This window comes from Aotus nancymaae, unplaced genomic scaffold (assembly GCF_030222135.1).
Source record: "Aotus nancymaae isolate 86718 unplaced genomic scaffold, 86718_ANA_hifiasm-v0.15.2.pri h1tg000022l_1, whole genome shotgun sequence".
Lineage (NCBI taxonomy): Eukaryota > Metazoa > Chordata > Mammalia > Primates > Aotidae > Aotus > Aotus nancymaae.
Window position 1 is genome coordinate 29,276,118 of NW_026988435.1, and position 27,366 is coordinate 29,303,483.

Genomic DNA, 27,366 nt, shown 5'->3' on the forward strand with positions numbered 1-27,366 from the left:
CTTCTCAAATGCTGGCAGCTCAGCAATGTGGTCCCTTAACCCATTCCAAGAACTCCAAAAAGGGTTATAGCTAGAACTGATCTTTCTCCTCCATGCTTCCAAAGCAGATTATAGCTCCTCCATAAATGTGCTTCGCATTGTGCCCCACGTTTGGTTTGTTACTTGTGTATACACTATCCTCTCTTCTAGACTGAGTTTCTGTAGGAAAGGAGAATCCTCTTTACCTTTTTGGTATTACATCCAGCTCAGGGCCTTGCTTAAATTGAATGGGAAAAATGTATCCAAGTACCCACTGATGTTGGAAATTCAAATTGTTCTAATGTTGAGGGCTGTCTGTACCTGGCATATATGTGTTCCAATTTCAGGAACTGTTTTTCAAGTTGACTTGTATGAATTCCTTACAGATGCTCAAGCATCAATTTGGCTTTCCCTAAATCCCGCAGATAAGGAAGGCAGTATCCATGTTTGCTTTAAGAAATTCCATTATCAAAAATACATGAAATTTTGTCCTCAGTATTTTTTTAACAGGCAATCCTGACATAATAACAACCAATGTTGAGATGCTTTAAAAATAACACTGCAGTAGTAGCCACTCCTAAAACGAAATATTTCCCCTTTCCTTCAATATATGTAACCACATATGACATATAAAATCTGCTTATTGGATAAATTTATCTTTAAAAGAATATTATCTACATTTATTAAAAGTTAAAATACACATACTCGTTGACCTGGAATCATGTACAACAATGTATTTACAGAGCCACTAGCATACGTGTGGAATCATAATATATGCACAAGGCTGCTAACTGAAGTATTAGTATAGTAACAAAAATTAAAAATCAACCAACAATAGGGAATAGATTAAATAATGGTACACCTATGAGTGAAATACTAACTTCTAAAACAAAGTAAAAAGAAAGGGAAAATAAGGAAAACTGGATCAATCCAATATATGACAGGAAAAGAGAAAAGGATAATGCAAAGAAATGATAATCACAGTAAAATGAATACAAATTAAAATTTATCTACTAAAAGACAGTAATTCAAAGACTAGATTTAAAAGGAAAATAATAGCTTTATGCTATTTACAAAAGACAGATGTAAAACCTAACAACACAAAAAGGTTGAAAGTAAGAATATACCAGGTAAACACTAACAAAAACCTAGTATAACAACAGAACATGATTTTTTTAAAAACAGATTAAGAAAACTAGCTTAAAGGAGAAAAATCATTATTAATGAGATAGAGAAGATCATTATTTAAATGATAAAATGAAGCAATTTATCAGCATGTTTAAAAATCCCAAACCAGAATACAAAGTGCTAACAAAATCATCTTAAAATAAGCAAATGCTGATTTAGCCATAAGGAGAAACTGTCAAATCCACAATCATTTTAGGAGAATGGGTTTAAGAAAGGAAAAAAGAAGAAAAAGATTTCTGTATGGTCCTAAGAGAAAATCTAAAAAATAATGACATGAAAAAGTTGAAAGGCATGGGAAAATATGTACTATTAAAAGGAAGCCTGACATAGGAATATCATTATCAGACAAAACAGATTTTAAGACAACTAAGAAGTTGACAAGTCAACCCTACAATAAGCATGAAATTTTGAAAAATAGGTAAGGAGGACTCACCATACTAAAAATCAAAACTTGTTACAAAACTACAGTTGTTAAAACGGTGTGACAGTGGTACATAGGCAGACAAATTGACCAATGAAGCAGACCCAGGCACTTAAAGGAACCTGTTATATGTATGACAGCATGGCATAATCATTAAGAGTAGAAAAGAAATAAATAGTCCAGAATAACTACCTATACTTGTGAAAGAAAGGGTGATTCAAAATTAGGTCCCTTTCCTCACTCTATATGCAAAAAATAAACTTCAAATAAATTATACGATTAAATGTGAAAATCAAGACTGTAAAAGAGTAGGCTGCTTTATAACATCAAGTTAGGAAAGGCTTTCTTAAATTTCATAAATATAAATCATAGAGGAAAAGATGAATTATTTTGTCTACCTTAAAGACAGCATAAACAAAATTAAAAGGTAAGCCAGACAAGAGAAATACTTGTAGTGCCAAGGGTTTAACTTTCTTTTTTTTTCTGAGATGGAGTCTCACTTTGTCGCCCAGGCTGGAGTGCAGTGGCACAATCTCAGCTCACTGCAACCTCCACCTCCTAGGTTCAAGTGATTCTCATGCCTCAGCCTCCCAAGTAGCTGGAATTGCATATACACCACCACGCCCGGCTAATTTTTCATATTTTTAGTAGGGATGGGGTTTTACCATGTGGCCCAGGCTGGTCTCAAACTCCTGACCTCAGGTGATCCACCCATCTTGGCTTCCCAAAGTGCTGGAATTACAGACATGAGCCACCATGCCTAGTCCACAAGGGTTTAATTTTCTAAAAATATAAAGAACAGGCCAGGCATGATGGCTCACATCTGTAATCCTAGCACTTTGGGAGGCCAACGAGTGTGGATCACTAGAGGACAGAAGCTGGAGACCAGCCTGGCCAACATGGTAAAACCCCATCTCTATATATAAAATATAAAAATTAGCTGGATGTGGTGGCACTTGCCTGTAATCCCAGCTACTCAGCTACTCAGGATACTGAGGCAGGAGAATCACTTGAACCCAGTAGACAGGGGCTGCAGTGAGCCGAGATCATGCCACTGCACTCCAGTTTAGGCAACAGAATGAGACTCGATCTCAAAAAATATATATATATACATATAAAACTACTATTAATATGATAACCAAAAATCCAATTGTAAAAAAGGGGCAAAGGTTGTAAAATGGTAATTCATAAAAAGAAATGAAGAGATGCTTATTGGTACTATATACTCAGTATTAAATAAATTAAATGAGATAGGATATGCATATTCAACCAACAAAATATCTGAATGTCTGAAAATAATAAACGTTAATGAGAGTAGAAAACATGGGAACTCTCATGCTGCTGACAGAGAGTAAACTGATACTACTATTGTAGCAGCCAATTAATAATATTTAGTAAAGTTGAAGATGCATGGTCCACTTTGATACAGGCCCTAGAGACAGTATCAAATGTGTACACAAAGAAACATGTGGAAGAATACTTTCTGCAATACTGTAATACTTAAACGCCAATAATATCCTCAATGGTCATCAATAAGAAAATGAATTAATGATGGGATTAATCATATAATGAAATACCATATAGCAGGTGAAATGAACGTACTAACTCTTTACAGGCATCAACATGCTATATGAAAAACAATGCTGAGCAATAAAAGCAAATTGCAAAAGGATATATATTATGAAACCAATTATGTTTAGTTTTAAAACAGAGAATACTATGGATTGTAGGAAAAATATAAAATCAGGAAGGGTAAGGACAGGTACAAATAGGATAGTGGTTCTTCTTGAGAGGAAGGAAATGACATAACAAGACCTTCAATGGATGTGCAGCTTTTCCTTTATTTAAACACAAAAGGATCTCAAGTAAATAAGGAGAAAGGTTGACAGTGGTTACAATTAAATAGTGGCTATATGTCAACATTCTTGGTTATAAACAACAAGATCTACACTAGCTAAACAAACAGAAAAACATGGCTCACAAGTCTCAGGCCTGGAAGTCAGGACTATGAGGTTCCAAAAAAATGCCCATTTTTATACCAGGGAGCAGCTGCAGGGGAAAAACTGTTAAACACAGCCTCCACACCTTGCACCATTACATGGGACCTCTGCCACTGCTGCCTTGAAAACCACGTCACTGCTCCTCTCAATAAAATGTAACTCATACTACCCTTGTCTTCAAAGTACTTGCTTCCAGATTTCACACACGTATGTCTAATTGGTGAGCCCACACCACCAGTCTGAGCCATAGCTGCAAGGAGGGAGAGGAAATTAAATTTCATTCTTCTTATGGGTAAGGTAAGATCCATAGTGTGGGAAGTTGCCAAAAAGCAGGTGTTCAAACAGTGCTAGGTGTTCAAACAGTGCTAGTTGCCCAAAAAGCATGAAAATGTTTGTGAAATTGTTCTCTGTACTTTTCTGTATGCTCACAAACAACAAAGGGAATGGAAGAAAAAAATCAATCAACAAGAGATGGCAACCAAATTCTAAAAGACAAAAAGTGACTAATAAAACACTAGAGAACATCACCACCTAGAAAACATGGAGGAAGTTCCACCAGAGGCAGCCAACCGGCCCAGCTGGGCCTTAGTTCAGCGACAGCGGAAGTTCAGAGATGATAGAAGACAGTAGAGGGATTAATTAAACTAAACTAATTAAAAAGAAAGGAATTAATTAAAGGTATCTATACAAACAGGTTGAACACTACCCCATCTTCACATACAGAAGGGCCTAAATCCAGGAATTGCCCCACACAAAATATCGGTGGGATCTTTTACAAAGTAAGTGAAAGAACAGCCTGGGGAAAACTAGGATAGTCAATGTAGAAATTGGTAGCCAAGACAAGACCTCTTCATTCTAGCATTTTAAAAACCCTCATCCTACCAGCCAGATTCACCTACTCATCCTTAGTGATGCCTATGAGAAGCCAACCCTTGCTCATACCACAGAGCTGCCACTCAACCTCCTTACATCCACATTGTCAACTACAAACTGACAGTCAACAAACAGACATTTGAAAAAAGCCTGAAACATGTAAATGAAAGACTAAGATAAGAAAAAAATCTGTCACCAGAGAAAAGAGATAATTCAGGGACTACAAAGTGAATGAATGAACAAATGTAAGTACAGTTCATCAAATGTAAGTGCAGAACCCACTTTAGGCATCTTCAGAGAGCTTCATGAAAATACATCATATCCAGAAAACATGAATAGAATTCTATGAAAGTGAAGCAAAAGAGTGCTTTTAGAAATTAAAAAATGCTTGATATAATGTATTAAATGAGTAAAATATAAATGCAGGAAAAATGATGGAGAAAGGAAAAAAAAATACAGAGGACCAATACAGAAGATGCAAACACAGCTGAAAGGTATTATAGAAACAAAGAACCTTCAGAGAAAAGAAAGAACAAATAAAGTAAAAAAAAAAAAAAAAAAAAAAATCCTAATCCTAAAGAGAGATGTCAAAAATTGAAAGGACTGCCTACGTACCAAGCAGAGTAACTGACTGAAGACCTAGATACAGGTACAGGATTGTAGAATTTTACAACACCAAGAATAGTAAGACCCTAAAAATGTCCAGAGTGTGTTGAGGGAAGGGGATGCAGAGAACAGGTTATACAAAAAGGAACAAGAATCAGACCGGCATCAGACCTTTTATTAGCAAAATCAGATGCAGAAAATAACTGAGCTGCTTTCAAAGTTCTAAGAGGAAACTAATTTTCAATCTAGAATTCTGTATCTAGCTGAACAGTTCATCAAACTTAAGTGCAGAACCCACTTTAGACATGCAATGGCTCACCTCTTAGACATTTTTTCCTAGAAAGGAGCTCAGAAACAAATGCTAGCAAAATGAGAAAGTTAATCAAGAAACAGGAAGATACGGACTCTAAAAAAAGTTGACCTCACCCAAAAGAAAAAAAAAAAATAGTCTTCAGAGGAAGCCTGTGCACCAGAAGCAGAAAACTTGCTAACACTGAAGCAGAAACTTTTTGGCAAAATGTTTTCGTAAGACTGATAACCAAGGCTTACTCAAGGTGTGGGGAAACAAGTACTTTTAGACACTGTTATTGGGAGTAACATTTGGCAAAACCTTGTTATTGGGAGTGACATTTGGCAAAACCTTTGGGAAGCCAGCATCTGGTAGCACCTGTCAATAATTCCACTGCCAGAAATCTATTCCTACAAAATTATTTATATGTGAGGCAACGTAGAGTAGAACATAAGAGCATGTGAGTGAAACTGCCTTCATTCAAATTCCCACTTTGCCACTTTCAAGTTCTATGCTGTTTCCTCATTTAAAAAATACGAAACATCTTCTCAACAGGTCACTGTGAGGATTAAACAAAAGGTTCCACATGATGAGTTTAGCACAAGGCCAAGCACATGATAAATACTTACTATCATTTTTATCTACAAACATTTGCCATTTTTGCACAAGGATGTTTACTGTGCCACTGTTTAGCAAAAAAAATGCAAGCAAGTACAGTATGATCCTATTTATGTTTTTTAGAAATTAAATTTATATTCAAATGTATCTGCCTACACATGAGGAAAAAAAAGAGAGAAAACATGCCAAAGTGTTTTTTTATGGAGCAGGAAGGGACTGATCTGTTTTTGACAGTTTTTATTTTGAGCAACATAAAGGAAAAAGTAAAACTCACTATCAATCTTAGGGAGAAAGAGTTAATCTTTATAAGCACACACAAACATTATATTAAAAACATTTATTTTATTATACATATTTAAATTTTAGAAAGTTATTAGGTAGATGTACTTTCCTCTGTTGCTTTAGTTTGATCTTCAGTTACCTGTAAAAACATGAATAGCTTTACTTTCCTAATAAACACTTTCAGTTTTACCCTTCACCCAGCATTTTATTTATTTATTTATTTTTAAATGTGATTCACTAATTTATTATTATTTTTTTAATTTTACTTTAGGTTCTGGGGTACATGTGCAGGTCATGCAGGGCTGTTGCAAAGGCGCATACTATATCCGGCGTTTCTCCCCATGTTATCCCTCCCCACCCTCCCCACCCCCTGCTGTCCCTCCCCTAGCACCCCCCAAAAGCCCCCAGTGTGTGATGCTCCTCTCCCTGAGTCCACGTGTTCTCATTGTTCAACACCCGCCTATGAGTGAGAACATGCGGTGTTTGGTTTTCTGTTCTTGTGTCAGTTTGCCGAGAATGATGGTTTCCAGATTCATCCAAGTCCCTACAAAGGACATGAACTTATCGATTTTTATGGCTGCGTAGTATTCCATGGTATATATGTGCCACATTTTCTAAAAATATGGAATGCTTCATGAATTTGCGTGTCATCCTTGCGCAGGGGCCATGCTAATCTTCTCTGTATCGTTCCAATTTTAGCGTATGTGCTGCCGAAGTGAGCATCATCCACCATTTTAAATCATCCCACAGCCCTCTTATAATGATCCTCTATCTTTCTCCTTCAATAGTTATTATTACAGCAAGTTAGGTAAGAAGATTTAAACAGCAAGTTACCAATATAAATTATCAGGTAAAGAACAATGATTCCATTCAAAAATATAATCTAAGGCATATTATACCTAGGCTTCTCAAGTTTGCCATTTTACTTTTCAGCCATAAAACACAATCATTACTAAGAAAAAAAACACCTGAAGTGCTGTAACAAGATATTTTAAATCAGTTTATTTTCTTTTGGAGTATAATTCCATTTAGAATAGAGCATATTACAGATTTAGTCTAAATAGGTATCTCCATGTTCCTATTTCTATTCTATGTCACTCAGACTCATCAAACAGATGTGGCTAAATCCGAATTCAACACCTCCAAAACCTGTCCTGCCTGCATCATCTATCTTGGTAAAGGGCTCTACCCAGCTAACTAAAGACAGTATTCGAGAATTCATTCTCTTGTTCTTACCTGCATATTCCATCAACAGCCCTATTAATTCAACCTAAGTTAACTCTCACAGTCGTTCTCCCTATCATGGCTGAACTTCAGGACCTCTTCCTCTTCTATCCCCCTAACAGAACCCGTGGCTTAAGAGTTCACAGCTATATCCCATGCTACCCCTAGAATGAGCTTTTAAGCAAGAATAGCTGATCAACAGGTCACTTCCCTACTCAAAATTCTCTAGTTACTCGCTATCACCTCAGTGGGGTGGAGGAAGGAAGTCAGGAATGCAAGTCCACAACATGGAACACAAGCCCCCTCATATTCTGTTTTTGGACAGACTCATTAGCTACCCTAGACGTTACCTGTACATTCAAATTCATCTTACATTTATCATGTTCTTTATTCCTTCATGCCTATAAGCAAGTGGCTTCCTCTGAGATAACCTCTAACCCATTCTCCAACAGATTACCTGCATGGTTCACTTTTATTCATTCTTTAAAATCAGCTTAAGGGACTCCAATTCCTGCCAACCTTCCTTAAGCAACTCCCCAGCTTGGTCTGAGTCCTCTTCTTTATGCCAGAGCCCCACAAGCACACCTGAACTGTCTGCTTATAAGTCTAATTATCCAATCAACATTATTTCCCTGAGGCAGCAAGTACATTTTGTTCATTTTTTATTCCTCCAGACCGTAAGAGTACCTGGCACACAGTAAACAATCATTAAGTCTGTGTTGAATCACTGAACCACGTTTAATCTAATCCCTTCAGAAAAGCAAAATGCACAGTAGAAAAAAGCAACTAAACAAGAATAAATGTTTGAAAAATATGTATTGACTAACATTATTAGATATTCTAGATAAGATATTGTCTCTGCCATTTTTCTCCATTTTTCCTTCCTTTAAAGTGTTCAGTTACTATTGCTTCTTTAGTTTCCCAAACTATTTCTTAAATATTCATTTCTTCTCCAGTTTCAAGTTTTTTTTAATTTTAGTTAACTCCAAGTAACCATTTTGAACATTTCTTTTTCAGTTTCTTAATCTAAAATGATCACTGTGACCAACTAAAAAGAGAAAATTACTCCATCCATTCAAAGATACTTTCTTCTCATGAGAAAAAAAAATTATAAAATCCTTACACCAGAATATTATGGTGAAGTCCCTAAATAATAATTCCTATCAATAGTCATTAATAAAGACTAGGTTTATATATCATTATGAAAAACAGTCAATAAATATTTCTTAGGGAACCCCCTCATGTGCTAATGTGTTCAGAATTTGGGCTTATACAAATATAACGAATCCTGAAAGGATTAACAAACAGAAGATAAATGTACTGGCAAAGAAAACAATCAAAAAACATACATTGAGGTATACAATCAAGCACAAACTTATTTGAATGAGTAATTATTTGTTAGGAGATTACTCTGAGACTGTTCCGTGGAGAAGGTGTGACTTGGGCGAGGTAGTGAAGAATGACCGTGTTGTAAACCGACAGAAAGAGAATGGGAAATGGTGTCCAGAAAGAAAAACAATCATGAAGAAATATGCAAACCTGAAAGTAAGTTTGATGTGTGATGCTTAATGTGCTTGCAAGCTTGACCAGAGTGTTTGTGGCATTGTGGGAAATTAGGATAAAGGGGAAGGCCTAATGAGGCCAGATTACACAGGATAGCCATTAGACAACCTAAGTAAAAGAGGCACACTCATCCTATGAAATAGGGAACAGGGATAGTTGGGGTCAAGAAATAAAATCACTCCTACTCATGAAGTATAAATGCTAATGACACAGAATAAACCACAAAAACACAAACATTCAAATCTGATTTTTTAGGACATTTGCACATTTAATGTCAATGACTAAGGAAGCTTTAAAATATAACTGACAAATCTTAATCCTTTAAATATTCATTAAGTTTACCAAAAAAAAATCCTAAGATCTAATTGATACCATTATAACTATTAAGAACTATTACTATTGCATAATAATATTCTTATTTCTCTTCAAGTTCTACAATATCATTTTCTTGATATTAACAAATAAAATCAAAAGAGAACTGCCAAATTACAACTTTAGTCTTACCAAAATACTACTGGAGTAAACAATCAAAATACTGCTTTGACTATTGAGACAACTTACTTTTTCCTTTCTCTTTGCTTCTTTCATTTTTCCCCCCTTTGGTTGTTATCGATTAATTTTGATGAATTTCTTTATAAAAGGGTACAAATTAGCTGTCAAAAACACTTACCATTTTCCGAGATCTTTCCAACAGCTTATCCCATATCGTAAAATGTGCCTTGAAAAGAAAAGATTTGTGATGAACTAAAAAAAAGCACTAAAATCAAAGTAAAAGGGATAAAGTCTTTATATAGCTTTTAGAACAAAATAATTAAAAGGTAGTACTAATATAGCTAAGTGGTTATGAAAGTGGATCACAGTAGGGGAAAAAAAGGTACTACATAAAACAGCTGCTTTGTTTTTTGCTTTCTTCAATCACTTGACTCCGGGAGGTGGAGGTTGCAGTGAGCATTTAAGAAAAAAAAGACTTAAGGATTGAATGTGTCCTTCTTCCACTTTTGCCTCTCTTAATCATTTCCATCATAGAAAGCACTCCTTCTAGTAGGAAGCAAAAATCTGCCCTACTTTCCAATAGATTGTGGTTCAATCCTTAAATAGCCAATTTCAACCTTCTAGAAGTCATTCTTCAAATCATAAGCAATCACAAGAAGTCAGTCATTAAAAACCAACTGTGACATCTTCACACTGAAATGGCAGAACCAGAGAATTCAGCAAATGACCCTGAAGAATAAGTAAAACCTAACAAACATAATAGTGTTTTTTGTTTTTTTTTGAAATGGAGTCTCACTCTGTTGCCCAGGCTGGAGTGCAATGGTGCAATCTCAGCTCACTGCAACCTCTGCCTCCTAGGTTCAAACGATTCTCCTACCTCAGCCTCCCGAAACAATAGTAAAATTTAAACTCAATTTCCTGAGTCCTTAACAATCTCCTGTAGCAGAGGATTATCAGAATGCACTAAGGAAAACTGTGCAAAGTGTATCATGACCACATCAATTTTATTAGGTCAACTGAAAGTGATATCAAGGCATATGGGCAGGCCAGTGACTATTTCACACCAAATGAGCTCATAAAATCTGTAATAAAAGGTAAAATTACTAAATTGCAACATACGAATCCTTCTAGGAAAAGAGCTACCTGGTCTGTTTAAAGGGAAAACCATGCTTGACTCAGGCAGAATGAACTGCTGGTACAGAGACCCTAAGCTGTGGCTGGAATACAGTGAGTGGGGAAGGGAGTGGTGTCAGATAAAGTCAGAGAAGCAGGCAGGGACCAGATAATGCAGGGCTTTGTGAGACAGAGTAAAGAGTTGGGATTTGTTCAAGGGAAGCCACTGGAAAGTTTGGGCCAGAGGAAGTATGTAACAGATTGTGTATTAAAAAGATGACTTCAATGCCAGATATAGTATGCACCTAAAGTAAAATAAATAAATTTAAAAAATAAAAAAAGATCACTTTGGCTACTAAGCAGAGAATGCACTGTAGAGGGCAAGAGTGTAAGTAAGGAAGGAAAGTGAAAACAGGAACTTGGATAAGGGAAGCAGCAGTAGATGAGATGCTGTGAGGTACATAGGTTCAGAATACATTTCAGAGTTAAAAGCTGAAAGGACTTGCTGATGGATGGGCTGGGGGCGCAGCTACGAGGGGAAAAGAGAATCAAGGATTACCTCAAACAACTAGGGAAACCATGGGTATCCAATCTTTTGGCTTCCCTGGGCCACACTGGAAGAAGAATTGTCTTGGACCACACATATAATATACTACACTAATGAGAGCTGATGAGCTAAAAAAAAAAAAAAAAAAAAAAAAATTGCAAAAACATCTCATAACGTTTTAAGAAAGATTATGAATTTGTGTTGCATTCAAAGGCGTTCTGGGCCGCATGCAGCCCATGGGCCACGGGTTGGACAAGCTTGAGGTAAAGGGTGATCAGATTTTCTCAAGTGGGGAAGGCTAGGAAAGGAAGAAGGTATGTGAAGAAAAGTCAAAGTCAAATGTAAAGGAGAGGTATACTAAAAATTACAAAATGAGATGAAAGAAGATATAAATAAATAAGAAGATATAGTAAGTTCATAGACCAGAAGTTTCAACATAATAAAGATGTCAATTCTCCCCAAATTGCTATACAGGTCTAATGGACTTCTTATCAAAATCTCAAACTCAACACAGAAAATATTATAACATTAAATGGAAACTCAAAGAAACTACAATAGTTAAAACAATCTTGATCAAAAAATAGTAACAAGGGAGGAATTACTCTACCTGATTTCACAACCTATTTAGAGCTACAGTAATCAAGACTTTGTGGTACTGGTAGTGATGTAAACATACGTGATCAATGGAACAAAATAGAGGACTCAAAAATAGACCTATATAAATATGCCAAGCTAATTTTTAACAAAGATGCAAAAGTAATTCAGTGGAGGAAGAGTGGCCTTTTCAACCAATGGTGTGGGAGCAATTTGACATCTACAGGCAAAAAAATAAAAATAACCTAAACCTAAATCTCAAACTTACAGAAAAATTAACTCAAAATGGACCACAGATTTAAATAAATGTAAAACTCTAAAACTTTTAGGCAGGAAAAAAAAAAGAGAAAATCTTTAGGATCTGGAGCTAGTCAGAGTTCTTAAAGTTAACCCCAAAAACATAATCCATCAAAATAAAAATGTTATCAAATTTTGATAAACTACTTTCCTCAAAATTAAAAACTTCTGCTCTCCAAAAGGCTGCCCAGAGAATGAAAAAACAAGCCACATATGCAAATACAAGGTACAGACAGAAAACGAGAGAAATCTGAAAACTACATATGTAACAAAAAACTAACATCTACAACATATAAAGAACTCTTAAAACTCAACTGTTAAAAAGTAAAACAATCTAATTAGAATACTAGCCAAAAGACATAAACAGACATTGCACCAATGAAGATATGTAGATCGCAAATAAGTACCCAAAAAGATGATCAATACCACCGGTCAATAGAGAAATTCAAATTAAAATTACGATGAGAAATTACTACAAATGTATCAGAAGGACTAAAACAAAAAAAAGTAGTGACAGCATCAAATGCTAGTGAGGATGTGGAAAAACTGATCACTTGTACATTGCTAGTGGGAATGTAAAACGGTACAGTTACTCTGGAACACTTTGGCTGTTTCTAAAAAACTAAACATACACTTATCATATGACCCAGCAATTGCACTCCTGGGTATTTTATCCTAGAGAAATATTCACCTAAACCTGCACACAATGTCACAGCAGCTTTGTGATAGCCAAAAACTGAAAACGTCCTTTGATGAATGAATGGTTAAACCAACCGTGATACATCCAGACCTAGTAATACTACTTATCAATAAGAATGAATGAACTACTGATATACCTAATGACTTGGATGAATCTCCATAGAATTATACTGAGTGAAAGTGCCAAGGCCAAAAAATTACATACTGTTTGATCCCATTCATATAATATTCTTGAAGTGACAAAACTATAGAAAAGGAAAACAGATGAGTAGTTGGCAGGGGTAAGCAGGAAGGGTAATGGGGGGCAACAGAGGGAAGGGGCTGTACATGAGTGTGTCTATAAGGGGCCAACATGATGGATCCCCACAGTGAAGGAATTGTTCTGTATCTTCACTGTATTGATGCCCATACCCTGGTGGTGATATTGTATTTTAGTACTGCAAGAGGAAACTAAGTAAAGGTACATGGGTTCTCTCTATATTTGTCTTATAACTGCAATTATCTCAACACCAAAAATTTAAATAAAAAGATTAGCAAGGCGAGGAGCAATGTGGAAAATGACAGGCTTTGGGTCATGAATAGAGGGAAGAACATGCCAAATGTAAGCTTAAAAGGCATTTCAGAAAGGTCTTACCAATATGCACTCCAATACTCCCTCTGCCAATGCACCCTCACCTAAGCTAATTTGAAAAATTAAAAATGTTGTCTCAATTTGATTTAATTTTTTTAACTAATATTTATTCTGTAATTGTGTATTTACACACTGGCCAACTTTGTTTTTAATCGCAAATCTGAGTTTACAAAATATTCGTGTCCTACAACTTAAGAAAAATTAAAAGTTTATATTCTTCACACTAGTATAAAATCAAGTACAGAATTATATTTATACCCAAACTGGAAGTCCTGGAACCTTAAGCTTTACTTACTCTTAAGTGAACGGGTAAAGACAGACCCTGGAATCTTCGTATGAGACTTGGCTGGGTGGGTTGAAGACTGTGAACTGCTGATATTTCATACTGGAAACAAATACTTGTTCTTGGAATAAGAGGGCCCTCGCTCACATCAACGAAGTCACCTATTCTGATTTATTTAAAAATAAACAAAACCGCAACATCAAATAATTTGTAATAGCTTGAAAAAGAAATCTCTTCGTTCTCTTTGCTGCTAACACCCTAATCAAGAACGTTATATATGGTGCAGTTCAATTCCTAATGACCCCTGACAATGATCTCAAGTAAAGAGACTAAAACTTCGAAAATTAAATCAAACGAACCATTTTCTTAATTAGCATTGATACAAATTTAAAGGTCTTTAAGAGTCACACAATACATCATGCTATCAAGCAGATCCAATTGCCTAAAACCAATCATCTAAAAACCTTACAATAATCCATGTAACAGAGTTTTGAATTCAGTGTGTAGGACAGAATGTGTTCAGAAACAAAAAGCAGTTTCTAGAGGAAAAAAGTTAAGTCCAATTCATAAAAACACGAGGTTGAGAAAACAGATCCAGATCATAAAGTCATTTCTACAGAATGCATTGGGAGTTGCTCCCCATGGGAGAACGCCATCATAAGCAGTGGACCTTTCTCATCCATGTGTCAGAAAGCACAGTCTGACTTAATTTACATGTATCATAAGTAATTACTAATTAGTCAATATTCATATTTCTGTATGCACATGAATTACCATGTTCAATTCATAACAATGACTATCTTACCCAATTTCAAAATTCCTAAAAATTACATTTTTTTAAAACAGTGGTTTTCAACTCAAAATTAAATAAAAATAGCAAACGATAAAATGAGGAACAGAAAACAAGTGTTCCTGAAGCTAACTTAGAGCTTTCACTTACCACCATATGAAAACAATGAACAAAGCAACAGAAAACAAGGTAATAAGAACAAAATAAGGTACAAATTCATCTATTTTGGTCATATGCTTTAATCGGATAACAATAAAGCTAAGTCTTACTCTAACACAGCAGCCAGTTTTTAGAGTTTTACTTTACCTGTGTAGCTTGACTATTCTCTCAGGGTTCTGAGATGCCTTCTCTTCGATGAAATCTATTTTGTATCTGAAAAGCAACAAAGAAAAAAAAATTTTTTTAACTCTAAATATGTAAAAAGGTGTTTAAGGATACTTTCATTTCTCTTCAGCCAGACTTTCTGAGAGTGGGTTACACTTGGAACCTCCCTCCTCTCCTCCCTTTAATCTGGCTATAGCCCCATGACTCTGCCAAACTGTTCTCAACAAAATCACAGGTACCTGGTGGGTGTCAACCCAATGGACCCTTTTTGGGCCTCATTTTCTTAATACCAATGCTCACCTCCGCTTCTCAAAGGTGTTCCTTCTTTCCATTTTCAATTTTATTTATGTATTTATTGCTCTGTCACCAACCCCTGGAACGCAGTGGTGCAATTATAGCTCACTGCAGCCTGAAACTTCTGGGCTCAAGTGACCCTCCTGCCTCAGCCACCCGAGAAGCTCAGACTACAGTTGTGACCACCATGCTGGAATAACTTTTTTCTTTTTTTTAGAGATAGGGTCTTGCTATGTTGCCCAGGCTAATCTCAAACTCCTGGCATCAAGCAATCCTCCTGCCTCAGCCTCTCAAAGTGCTAGGATTATAGGAATGAACCACCACACCCAGCTTCAAAGTGCTCTTTCCATGGGTATTGGTGGCATTCCTTACTGCTTGTTATTTTACATCTCGGGCCACTGTTGTCTTTCTCTACTATTTGAGAATTCTATCCTACACACTCTTTTCACTCTAAGCATCCTCCCTAGGCCAGCTCCTTGTGCTACAACTTATGTATATTTCCTATATCTCCGTTTCTAATCTACCTACCTCTTCTGAGCACCAAACTGTATATCCAAGACCCATCTGGACATCCTCTAGGATGTTCCACAGACACCTTATCCTGAAATTTGCAAACTGCACAAATTACCACCTCTTTCCCCAACCAAACTTGTTCCTCCTGAATTTCCTATCTTAGTATGATACCACCAAACACCCAGGTGTCCATGTGAAAAACATGGGAGATTTCCTTAATTCCTTTCTCCCACCATATCCCTACATTCAATTCATTATCAAATCATCAATTTTACTTCCCAGTGTCTCTCAAATCTACCCAATTCTGTAAGTTTAGCTAAAGGCACAGATGAAATTGCACAGCCCAGGTTCAAACCATGACTTTACCATTTACTACTGAGAGCTTTATCTGTTTACCCAGGGTGCTAAACAAGTAATACATGTATGTGTGCACACATGTGTATGCACAATGCGGCAAAGTTGGGGAACACTGGTTTATGCAAAAACATCCACTAACTGCTACAGTCCCCCATGCACTAAGAAGGGGACCAATTAATTCCCTTGAATACTTGTCCCTCCTAACCCACCTCCAAGAGATGCTCCTGTCCCCTGTGAGTCAAAGCCACAAAAAGTTCCCACCCTTACTCCTGCAGCAGAAAGGCTCAATCACTGACCCACCTTCAATGATCCAACCATTCTGTCCTATGAAACTTCCTCCAAAATTATCCCCTTCCTCCTACCACACACTCAACCAAGTTACAAAAGTCCCAGAAGCCTCTACCAGTCCTTGACAGTTAGATAGAGGAATGGAAAATCTCAATGTATACTGAATGGAAGTCAAAAGTACACTGTCCCGTAAGGTAGCTACAGGATTAGTACTAGTTAAAATGTGTGTTAAGTATAAAACACATACCACATTCTGAAGATTTCAGTGAAATAGAACATAAAATAACATCAATATTTTAATATTAATTAAACTGAAATAACATTGTAGATGTATCATCTAAATAAAATCATTACAATTAACTTCACCTTTTCTTTTGACTTTTTTTCAATGTAACTACTAGAAAATTTCAAATTATACAGACATCTCATATTATATTTCTTTTGGGTAGCACGTGCCTAGACTTTTGGCACAGAGAGTGACTTGATGTGTTTGGATAGTTCAAAGAATTTTCTTGTAGAATCAATGCTATAAATAGTGGTTTGGTTCTATAATACTATCCGTACTCTAGTTAAAATAGTATATTACAACTGATTTCTAAGTCTGCTGATTCCAGGACATGCTAAAAATGTTTCAAGAAAAAGTGTTTTATAGGCAAATACATTTGGGAAATTTTCAGTGTCCACTTTGGGAGACCCTTGAGTGCACTGGGTAAAATTTTTTAAGCCACTGTTCTTCAAACTCAGCTTAACACAGTACATGGTTTCAGCATGTCAATCAAGATCTTATGGAAGAATATTATGAGACAGATTGCTCTGAGAAATGCCAAGCGATACAGTATGTGTCAAAAAGACACTCATAACTAACCCAATATATTTATGACAAACTATCCCTATGAGAATTTGTAATTCAACTTCTATATACCTAAAGAAATTCTAATCTGTAACCTTTAACAATTTGTAGGTGCATATTTTGGCTTCAGACTCTAGTACCTATGTTAGTTTTTTTTTTTTTTTACAGCACAGATTTCTCTTTCTAATTAGTTCTAATATTCTATTAGACTAATATTAAAATTTAGTTTATTTTGTTATAACTGGTAGTAGAAGGTGAACTGAAAGTTTTCTGAGTGAAAACTGAGAAGGCAGACAGGAATTAAAATATTGGAAAATCCATCAAATGAATAATTCACATGCAGAAGACTAAGACTGGCTGTGTAAACATTTTACTTCAGCTGTTAGCCCCCTTCCAAACTGCTTGCACTTTCAATCTTACCAGTGCCATTTTAAGTGTGGAGGGGTAGGAGAGAAATGCTGCCAAATACACAAAATTATATAGTTGCTTAACATACGTTATCACTTCACAGTAGAAAGAAAAAAAGGAAACATACCACTATGTTGATATAATGAGAAAGGCTGGTCCAAGAACAGAGAAGTAAAACAAAGTGAGAAAATTATCAAGGGAGGTGGGAACATTATTCTTGGCGAAATAAATGAGATCAACAAAAATAAATAAACTTCCTACTGCAGAAAGAGAGGTCTCGGAGTGGAAAATAATACACTGTCATGTGTATATCAAATATAAAAATTCTTAAGACCTGAATTTTCTTCATTACATATAATACTAGGAGAGTTAGCCTTGATTTAAAGAAAGCCTACACTTACTTGTTGTGTTGAAATATTTCCAATGCCACTTTTGCGTCAACTTCCAGAGTTTCAAATGGAAGATCTTTATAAATTAAAACATGAGCATCCTTTGTGAAGGAACGTAAGTTCTCCTTAAAAATGAAAGTAATAACCTTTAGTAACAATTTACTGAAAAGCATTTCTCCATAAGCCAGTTAAGACAAAACTCTATGCTTAGTACTGAAAATCCAACTAAAATAAAAGACAAAATCAAGTTTGTTAGGACAAAAAGTTATTAATTTGCAACAACTGAAGTTTTGGACCATAAACTAAAGACCTTTTTATTTACCTGAAATTAAGGTGTCAGCCTGCATGAATATTAAAGATAAACCTATAAAGAAATTTTATCCAAATTACATTATAATTTCATCTAAATTATATAACTTTAAAATGTTTATTAAAGCTATGATGCAGCAAGTAAAAATGCCAATAAATCACTAGCAAGACATAAAAATGTATTTACAGTATGAATAAAACTAAGTTTATTATGCATGGGAAAAAATTGCTTTCATAATTCAGAAAGTTTCGCTAGAAATGTAGTATCATCACTGACCATATACAAAGTATAGCATATGGCCAATATCAAAAGTTTCTGCTTAATAAAAATGTCAACTTTACACAATTAAAATGATTAATACACATTAACAATGTTTATAAGATTTTTAATACAAATTCTAATTGAGCTTTCATGCTATAAATCATTACTAATATAGAAAAGACCAAGCACTATTACACAAATAATTTTTATAATAAAATTATTTCCATAAAAATCCTATTAGACTTTTTTGCATGAAATGACTTCTCTATAAAGAATAATTTACTATATTAAAAAATCCACATTCATGGTTTAATACAACTATTCCTTCAGTGTAATTCTTCCCTACTTTCTTTAAGCTGTCTACTCAACCCAACTCCATGCAGTCTGCAATCAGTTGATATATTTCTTTTATAAGGTTTTATCTTTTAAAAAAGAAAAGTGCAAAAAGCCAGGCACAATAGCATACATCTGCAGCCCCAGCTAATAGAAAGGCTGAGGCAGGATTGCTTGGGCCCAGAAGCTCAAGGCCAGCCTGGGCAACATAGTGAGACCACCATCTCTTAAAAAAAAAAAAAAGAAACAAAGAAAAAGGCAGTTACGTTTTTTTCATAGATAAGGAAAATTAAAGCTTGACTTCATTAGTTTTTACCTAACTCCCCCCAAGTAAAGAAAAGCTTCAATTTGGAGACATAGTTGAAAAGGAAGAAGCTTCACTGACAGGGGCCCAGAGGTCATAAAGAAACCGTTCCAATCCCTTCCCTCACCCAGCCCATCCTCTTCTCTCTCTCGCTTCCCTCTCCCTTTTTCTCGTTCTTTCTTGATTCCCTCTTCTCTCTCTTTCAATATGTAATATGGGCAGGATTATACAAAAAGTAATTTCCAAGGCCAAATGTAAACCTGGATCTGCCCTGATTCCAAAATCCTGGCTTTTAAGAACTACTACGGTACTTCACTAAATCTAAGATGTATCACTAAGGGGGAAAAAAAAAAAACACTATAAATTATAATTGCAAGATACCATCTACTATAAGGCTCATCTATTTTCAAAGATATTAAATGTAAAATGAATGTACACAGTGGAATTGATAAAATGATGTGCTACACTGCTTCCCCTTTTCAGATCTCCAGACTCCCATTATGTAGGACATATAGTCTTGTTTAATTAAGAATTAGGCATCTGCCTATTCTTCCCAATCAGAACACTGCATCTCCAGGCTTGATCTTTGATGATCATCGGCACCCCTTAACTACTGAGCACCTGATCTATACCATCCTTGTTAGGCCCTGTTGCTACCCAAGTCCCAAACCAACAAGGACCATCCTTATTACAAAGGCAGAGCATTCACAAAGAGTTCAGTTTGTTAATATTTTGTTTGTTGATGCTTGGGTTAGCTTTGTCAAAGTCTGATTGTTTAATTCACCCAGCTCTCAATGTGACCCTTGTATATACAGGGACCTCACAGTATGCAACAAGTTAAAATGGTTTAGGGAAGTGGTTTTCAAATTGTGCTCCAGCGATCCAAACAGGTATGGCTCCAAGCCCCCCATATCAGTCAAGATAGTTATGTTTTTATATTTTATATTCTGGGCCTCTTGAAAACCACTACCTTAAAACCACTTAGAAGGCACATCAAGAAAAGGTCAAGGAAGACATAAAGTTTCAAGACAACTGACCATGTTGATGTAAATAATCTCCTTCATATACCTCTTTCTTAAATATGCTGAAAAAGCAACAACACTGATAGATAAACAGATAGAAAGACAGACAGAGAGACAGATAGATAGTAGATAGACAGACTGACAGTAGATAAATAACAGATTTTTTTAAATGTCCTCAATGTGCAGTACCATTCAACAATACTAACATAGGAATCACTCTAACAAAGAAAGGCAGAGACTCTAAAATTAATACTCCAGAAGATCTAAAATTAATACTCCAGAAGAACACACTTACTTTTGTTGGTATCCACTCATCAAGTCTGCTATCCAAAACTACGTCATAACAGAAGGCACCAGAAATTACTGTAAATCCAACCAAAATAAAAAGCAAAGTCAAACCTGCCCTAACAGAAAGTTACTAATTTGCAATGACTGAATATTTAGACCACAGAATGAAGGATTAGCACTCTCTCCCAAGACTACAAATTATAAAATCGTTGCCATTATTCCAGCTGCTTGCCAGAGTTCTATCAAATTTCCTTTAGCCAAAAGATTGTTAACCCCAAATAACTAATATTTTTTAAACAGTGAAGTTTTATTCAAAAATGCTATTACCATATAGATTTTACATAGTTACCAGATATAAAAATTCCAGAAGGCTGAGGCAGGTGGCTTACCTGAAGTCAGGAATTCAAGATCAGCCTGGCCAACACAGTAAAACCCTGTCTCTACTAAAAATACAAAAATTAGCCGGGCATGGTGGCAGGAGCCTGTAATTCCAGTTGCTCGGGAGTCTGAGGCAGGAGAATCACTTGAACCTGGAAGGCACAGGTTGCAGTAAGCGGAGATCACGCCACTGCACTCCAGCCTTGGCGACAGAATGAGACTCCATCTCAAAAAAAAAAAAAAAATCCCAAAGAACAAGATATTTAGGAAGCAGATAGGTAACTTAATGGATAGGAAATGCTAAATTTCTTTTATATCCCCTACATATCTTCTTTTTAGTGTTTTGTTCTTAGAATCATTCCTTGAGTTTCTTTCAAATATTTTAGGTACACCTACTTGTTTAAAAAAAAAATTATACGGCCGGGCACAGTGGCTTATGCCTGTAATCCCAGCACTTTGGGAGACCAAGGTGGGCAGATCACAAGTTCAGGAGATCAAGACCAGCCTGGCCAACCTGGTGAAACCCCGTCTCTACTAAAAGGACAAAAATTAGCCAGGCGTGGTGATGGGCGCCTGTAATCCTAGCTACTCAGGAGGCTGAGCAGGAGAATCGCTTGAACCCGGCAGGCAGAGCTTGCAGTGAGCCAAGACCATGCCACTGCACTCCAGCCTGGGTGACAGAGCAAGACTTCATCTCAAGAAAAAAAAAAAAATTATACATGCGCTCCTACCATACTCACTATTACAAAATCCTAGTTTTAGTAAAATTACAGAGTCTAAACCCTTTCACCTGGCCAAAGCGGTGTCTCTCTCCAGAGTCATGGTCATGTCTGGTGAAACATTACCACCTAAGCACAGCTCTTTCCAGCAGTCTACTTATACTCATATTTTCTCCTCCTCTACACACCCAATTTGGAAATATATGCTTAAAATTGTGAAAAATAAACTAACACTGAGATCGTGGAATTCCATCAAATTCACATTCAAGACAAACACTTCCCAGTAATTCTACAATGTTAATTATCAACCTGCAAAGGCTACTTCATATTTCAACATATTAAGATGGATTTTGTTACCCATGATAAATGAAACATGTCTAATTGTATTTTATATTAGACAAAATTAGAACTAAACCAAAATAGGTACCAAAATATTTAAGGATCATAAAAAGATACATATTTATACGTGTACATTACCAGGAACTTCTGGAGCTCTGACCAAATTGACCATATATTCATCTTTGAATGCCCTCTCTATCACACAGCCCATCATCATAGCACAAGAACGCCAATAAGCCTAGAAAAAATATATACATATATAAAACATATATAAACACACTGAAATTCACTGAAGTTTCAACAATATTAAATTTTAAGTGAACTTCTGACTTAGAAACTATGTCCCATATATCTCTGTTCACATAATATAGCAACAGTTACCATCAGGCCATGACATTACCTCTACCAAGCAAAAATCAGGAAAGAATGAAGCATCAACTTCAGTTCTTAGCAATGTTTCTGTGCAAGATATCAAACACTATAATAGTTATCAATCAATAGATAGTTTCAGTATCTGAAAGTATTTATTTTTAACCCAGAATAAATTTAACTTGTTAACAAACTTATGCTAAAGTAAAATAAATATATTAATTATGTAACTGTTTATACCATTTATAAATATGGAGAAAAAAACTCAACTTTTATGAATTATTTGTGACTCTTATCCTATACCTAACATCATAACACATCGTTCAGATTACTCATATTTATAGCAGAGCAGCAGCAACTGGGCTTTCATTTTACCAGTACCTTTTGATCCATGGACATTCCTGGGATGGTATCAAATCAATGACCTGATCAGAGTCACAAGGAGAAACCTGAACTGTACCTGTCCATTGTGTTCCCCTTTTGCTGACACTACTCTGAGCACTTAAATTGCAGAAGCTCTTCTTCACATCTGAGGACTACAAAAGTGAAGTCACTTCACCGTGTGTGGCAGAGACTGCTCCATTATATATGCTATGCAACCACATTACACTAAAAATAACTACAAACCCAGGCCTTGAAGGCAAGTAGCAAAATGTACTTCTTCATCTATCCTACTTAAATGTCTTTAAATGTCTGTTGAACTCCAGTCAGAATGCGTAGGTTCAAATCTGGGTTCCACTAGTTCCTAAATCAGTAACCTTCGTCAAGCTGCTGAACTTCTCTTTATCTCACTTTATCAGGAAAATGGGGAGAATAGCACAAACTTTGTGGAGTTTGTATGAAGGTTAGAGTCAATGCCTGTAAATCACCCAGAACAGTGCCTGATACATAATACATACATATTCATTGTTGGCTATTACTGTCATTGCTATCATTTTCTTGTTCAACTATAACTCTAACTGTTATATGCCTGTAAAACAACAATTTTTAAGTACTAAAAAAAATGCAGGGGCAAGCAGAAAGAGTTAAAAAGTTATTGAAATCATCTAGATAAGATAGTTAAAGGCTGAATTCAAGTAGTAGCAGTGGAAATGGAATCACCCACAATACACAAGGTGATTAATGAATGTCAGTTAAACAAAGATATGAATATAAAAGACATATCATACCAAAAATACAGAGAAATGGATGCCACTGGTATTTTCTCAACTACAAAAGTGCCTAATCTAACAAGTAAAACATTGACTAAAGAATACAATACAACATTTGAACTTGGCTATATTTTTACACGTTACACCCCATAGAAAACAGGTCTTAATAAAAAGGGAAATAGAAAAAGAATGTAGAGACAGAAATACCTTATTCACTTCTCCTGGATCACGATCTTTGAAAGTAAGAAATTGAATTTCACAGGACTTTGTTAAAGGCTTATACATGTCCCAAGGCTGTCCATCCACCAGAGCCAGAATGGACTTCCTGCAGTACCACTCGCTTAAGTCTAGCAATTTAAAACAGACGGATTATCTAACAAAATACAGAGTGAAAAATTACATGTTTAAGTGCTACATTTAGAAATAAAATAATGGGAAGGCAAGATTCTGTAGACTGTCCTTTTTAGAGAAACAAAGCATATTACATCTATAACCAATAAAAAAATAATAATGCCCTACAAAAATTAGCCAGGTGTGGAGGCACAAGCCTGTAATTCCAGCTACTTGGGAGGCTGAGACAGGAGAAGCACTTGAACCCAGGAGGCAGAGGTTGCAGTGAGCTGAGATCACGCCACTGCACTCTAGCCTAGGTGACAGACCAAGACTCCATCTTAAAAATAAATAAATAAATAAATAAAATAATACCCAATATACTCAAAAGTCTTGTTGGTTATTAACAAAATTACCCAAACCATTTACAAAATTTATTAAGGCTACGTCTAGTTTGAAATTAATTTGTCAATTATTAATGAAACATTTTCCCAGAGTTACACTTGAATATTCAGAGAGCAGCATCATGGATATATTTGGATAGATACACACATAACTCAAAAGAAAAGGGAAATATATTAACTCAAACCTGCAAAAATCAGTTCTAGATTGGTTTTGGGTCTTGCTCCCATACCATCTTTTATTTCCATGATATAGACTCTTGAAGTTAAATGCTGTAGTTACCATTTTTTAATAATTAATATGAATGCCCCTATAAGCCAATCAGTTCTGGTCTGTTTCATCATCCCTGAATGCAATACCAACTGTGATTAGATGTTCTGAAATTACACAGCTACTCACAAAAGTAGTCAAACTACAGGGTCTAAATTATCAACCACTACGTAAGTCCCATAAAGACAGGGATCACGTCTATTTTTGCTCACTCATCAGTATATCCAGAGCGTAGCACCAGGCCTGGAATAAAGCAGGTATTCAATAAAAGTTTACTGAATGACTGCAAGCATGAATGACCAGAAAGTCTCAGGGCAGGAGTCATGCTGAGGATGCTTCAGAAGCTTCATCACTACACATGATGTGTATAAAGCTCCTTAAGGGCCTGAGTTTTGTCTTACCCTCCTCTGTAATCCTAATGCCTATCATATGGCAGAGGTCCCAGAAACACTTGAAAACCAAATGAGTAAATATGTATACGTACTAATTCAAGTGCCAGAGTGAAGGAAGACTGAGTGTATTCTCTTTAGGCCAGTTTAAGCTGATCACTAAAGTTGTTAACTAAAGTTGTTAATTACTTAAATGGAATTATTACTGAGTTTTCCAAAAGTTTAAACAAGGCAGCTACTCATGCCTATATCTATTTGGGGCTTTTTTAATTTCAATATTACCAGTTCTATCAAAGCTACTGTCAAAACATTTTGATCAAAAATAAAATATAGAGGTCTTTATTCCCTTCATTTCCACACCAAATCACACATGGGGCACAGCTGTCTCTTTAAAATATAAGTATTTTTACCCCCATCACATGGATTCCATTCACATTCCCACTCACACATTTACACATGTAAATATAAATGTAAACAAAAATACAACACAGAGAGAGCCAAATGGAAAGCAGATGATAGATATAAATTAGGCTATACGACAAAGAGGAGAGAAAGAAAAAGGGCAAAAATAACTGGTCATCTGCGGACATGGCAATCCTTTATACCAAAATCCCTTTTGAGACCTCCATGGTGACTGCTCCTACCACATCACAGCCCTAGCTAAAAGGAGCAAGCAAATCTCAGCTACTTGCGAGGCTGAAGCAGGAGGATGGCTTGAGGTCAGAAGTTCAAGACCAGCCTGGGCACCATAGCCACCCTGTCTCTCAAAAAACAAAAATAAATTAGCCAGGTGTGGTGGTGGGCGCCTACAGTCCCAGCTACTTGGTAAGCTGAGGCTACAAGTTTCAGTGAACTATGATAGTACCACTACACTCCACCCTGGGCAACAGAGACAAACCCCATCTCTAAAATTAAATTAAATTAAATTAAAGGAGAAAGCACACTAGTAACAATGCACTCAGGTCTGGCCACCTTTTGCTAGAAAATAATCTAGTACCCTAAACAAAGCCAAATGCAAACAAGCCACAGGCAGAACAATCTGTGCACTACAGTGCCAACCTTGGAATACTCGTAGTACCCTCTGAAGCTAAAGGGACAGTGAACAGACAGTAAGGTGCCAGATAAAGAACCTATGGGAAGTCCAGGGAGTAATTACAACATCCTGTCTCCTGCACCAGTACTTCCACACAGCTCAAGTAAAAGGGTCCAAAATGTAACCTGATTCTGTTACTTACGCATGGCACAACTGTACGGAGTTGAAATGTTTTTATTCATCATGAAGATAGTACCAGGGTCAGTTTTCCCAACATGTTTAACTTCTATCTTCTCAGTTCGGGGAGTTAATGATAACTGCCTGGCTTTCTCTTTATTAAAGAGATCATTCCGCATTTCTGTCAGTTCTGTCGGTGACAGCTGAGAAGCTGGCGATGTTGCTATAAACCCTGTGGAAAAGTCACAATAAATATGAAGACTGAAGAAATGATTAATATGCTGCCAAAACTGTGCTCAGAGGTAAACTTAAACTGATTTGTAATATTAGCAAGCACCAGCAGAAGAAACAGAGCTGGCCTAGGTAAGTGCCTCTACTTTTAAATTTGGCTCTTTCACATCAGATCGCTATTTCCCACCAATTTCCTCTGTCGTGTTTCCAATCAGTGCTTTACAGTAACGGGCAAAAAGTGACCAGGAAACAGAATCAAAACTGGACTAGAGTCATTGGAAAGGTGAGCAAAGTGGTCGGTTTGAAAGGGTCTTGAAGGAAGACAAGAAAAGTTCAGGAGACTAAAGGTCCCACACCAAAACTATCAATGTCCAGAATGAGAAAAACTGAGTTTACTTTCCAAAGGCCAAAATCAGGGAACCTGCCAAGGCAAGTACGAGTATTCCTTGGGAAGGCATGGGCAGACTTGCACGAAACGTGCGCGGCTTCCCAGAGGCGGCCCAAGCTCCTCTCGCGGCCCGGCCCCGATCCCCGCCCTTGTTCCTGCCCTCCTCTAGCCCCTCGCTCCCAGGCTGTGCAACGGCGACCGCCGCGGCGGGACTAAGAAACCCTCCTCCTTCCCCTGTCCAGCGAGACCTCCCAGGACCCGCCTCAGACCCAATCTGGACGGACACAACTTTCTAGGCCTCGCTCCCCGTCCCCACGGCCTCTGAAACTCACTCCGGCTGACCCCGCCGCCGGGTGCGACCCGCAAGACCCGCAGTGCCTGGACCCCCATAGCCAACGCCTCCATAGCAGCGGTGAGAACGGTCGCGCACAGGTCCTTCACCGCCCTCCTCCCCCGGAAACCGAGCGTGCACAAGGAGTTCCGCAGGATAGTTCTGTTCCGGACCCAGCGCTCAGACTGCGCGCCGCCGCCGGAGGGCGTCAGGCCTCGCTGGGGATTCAGTGGCTGAGACCCTGAAACTCCAAGGAGGGACGCTTATCTGTGCGCGATACCTGGGCGTGGTGAGCGACCCAGAGGTACAGGGCCCCCAGGGCGGCCGGCCTGCTTGCCACCCACCGCTTGGGCTCTGCAGGGAAACAGAGTCCCACAGGCTCCGTCGCCC

The 27,366-nt window shown here is 36.9% G+C and overlaps 1 protein-coding gene and 1 non-coding gene across 7 annotated transcripts in view; both read right to left on the reverse strand.

Moving 5' to 3' along the window:
• MRPL39 (mitochondrial ribosomal protein L39) overlaps window positions 1–27,078 on the reverse strand; it is a 197,703-nt gene extending 170,625 nt beyond the window's left edge. For 5 of the 6 annotated variants that reach the window (XR_010343923.1, XM_012474856.2, XM_064380064.1 and 2 more), the window contains exons 1-9: window positions 26,978–27,078; window positions 26,052–26,258; window positions 23,633–23,772; window positions 22,044–22,143; window positions 20,477–20,544; window positions 17,964–18,076; window positions 14,835–14,900; window positions 13,751–13,904; window positions 9,753–9,800 (exon numbers count right to left, since the gene is read on the reverse strand). Coding sequence is in view for 5 of the 6 variants with exons in the window: in XM_012474856.2 (XP_012330279.1) it covers window positions 9,753–9,800; window positions 13,751–13,904; window positions 14,835–14,900; window positions 17,964–18,076; window positions 20,477–20,544; window positions 22,044–22,143; window positions 23,633–23,772; window positions 26,052–26,258; window positions 26,978–27,050 (969 nt within the window). In the remaining variant the exon portion in view is untranslated. Of the gene's footprint in view, window positions 1–6,235; window positions 6,435–9,752; window positions 9,801–13,750; window positions 13,905–14,834; window positions 14,901–17,963; window positions 18,077–20,476; window positions 20,545–22,043; window positions 22,144–23,632; window positions 23,773–26,051; window positions 26,259–26,977 lie in introns of those variants that run through there. The other variant, XM_012474855.2, reaches the window with a different exon arrangement.
• LOC135276474 (U6 spliceosomal RNA) lies at window positions 6,912–7,018 on the reverse strand. The gene has a single exon (XR_010344009.1). It is a non-coding gene; the product is annotated as a U6 spliceosomal RNA (small nuclear RNA).
• Window positions 27,079–27,366: the final 288 nt, after the last annotated feature.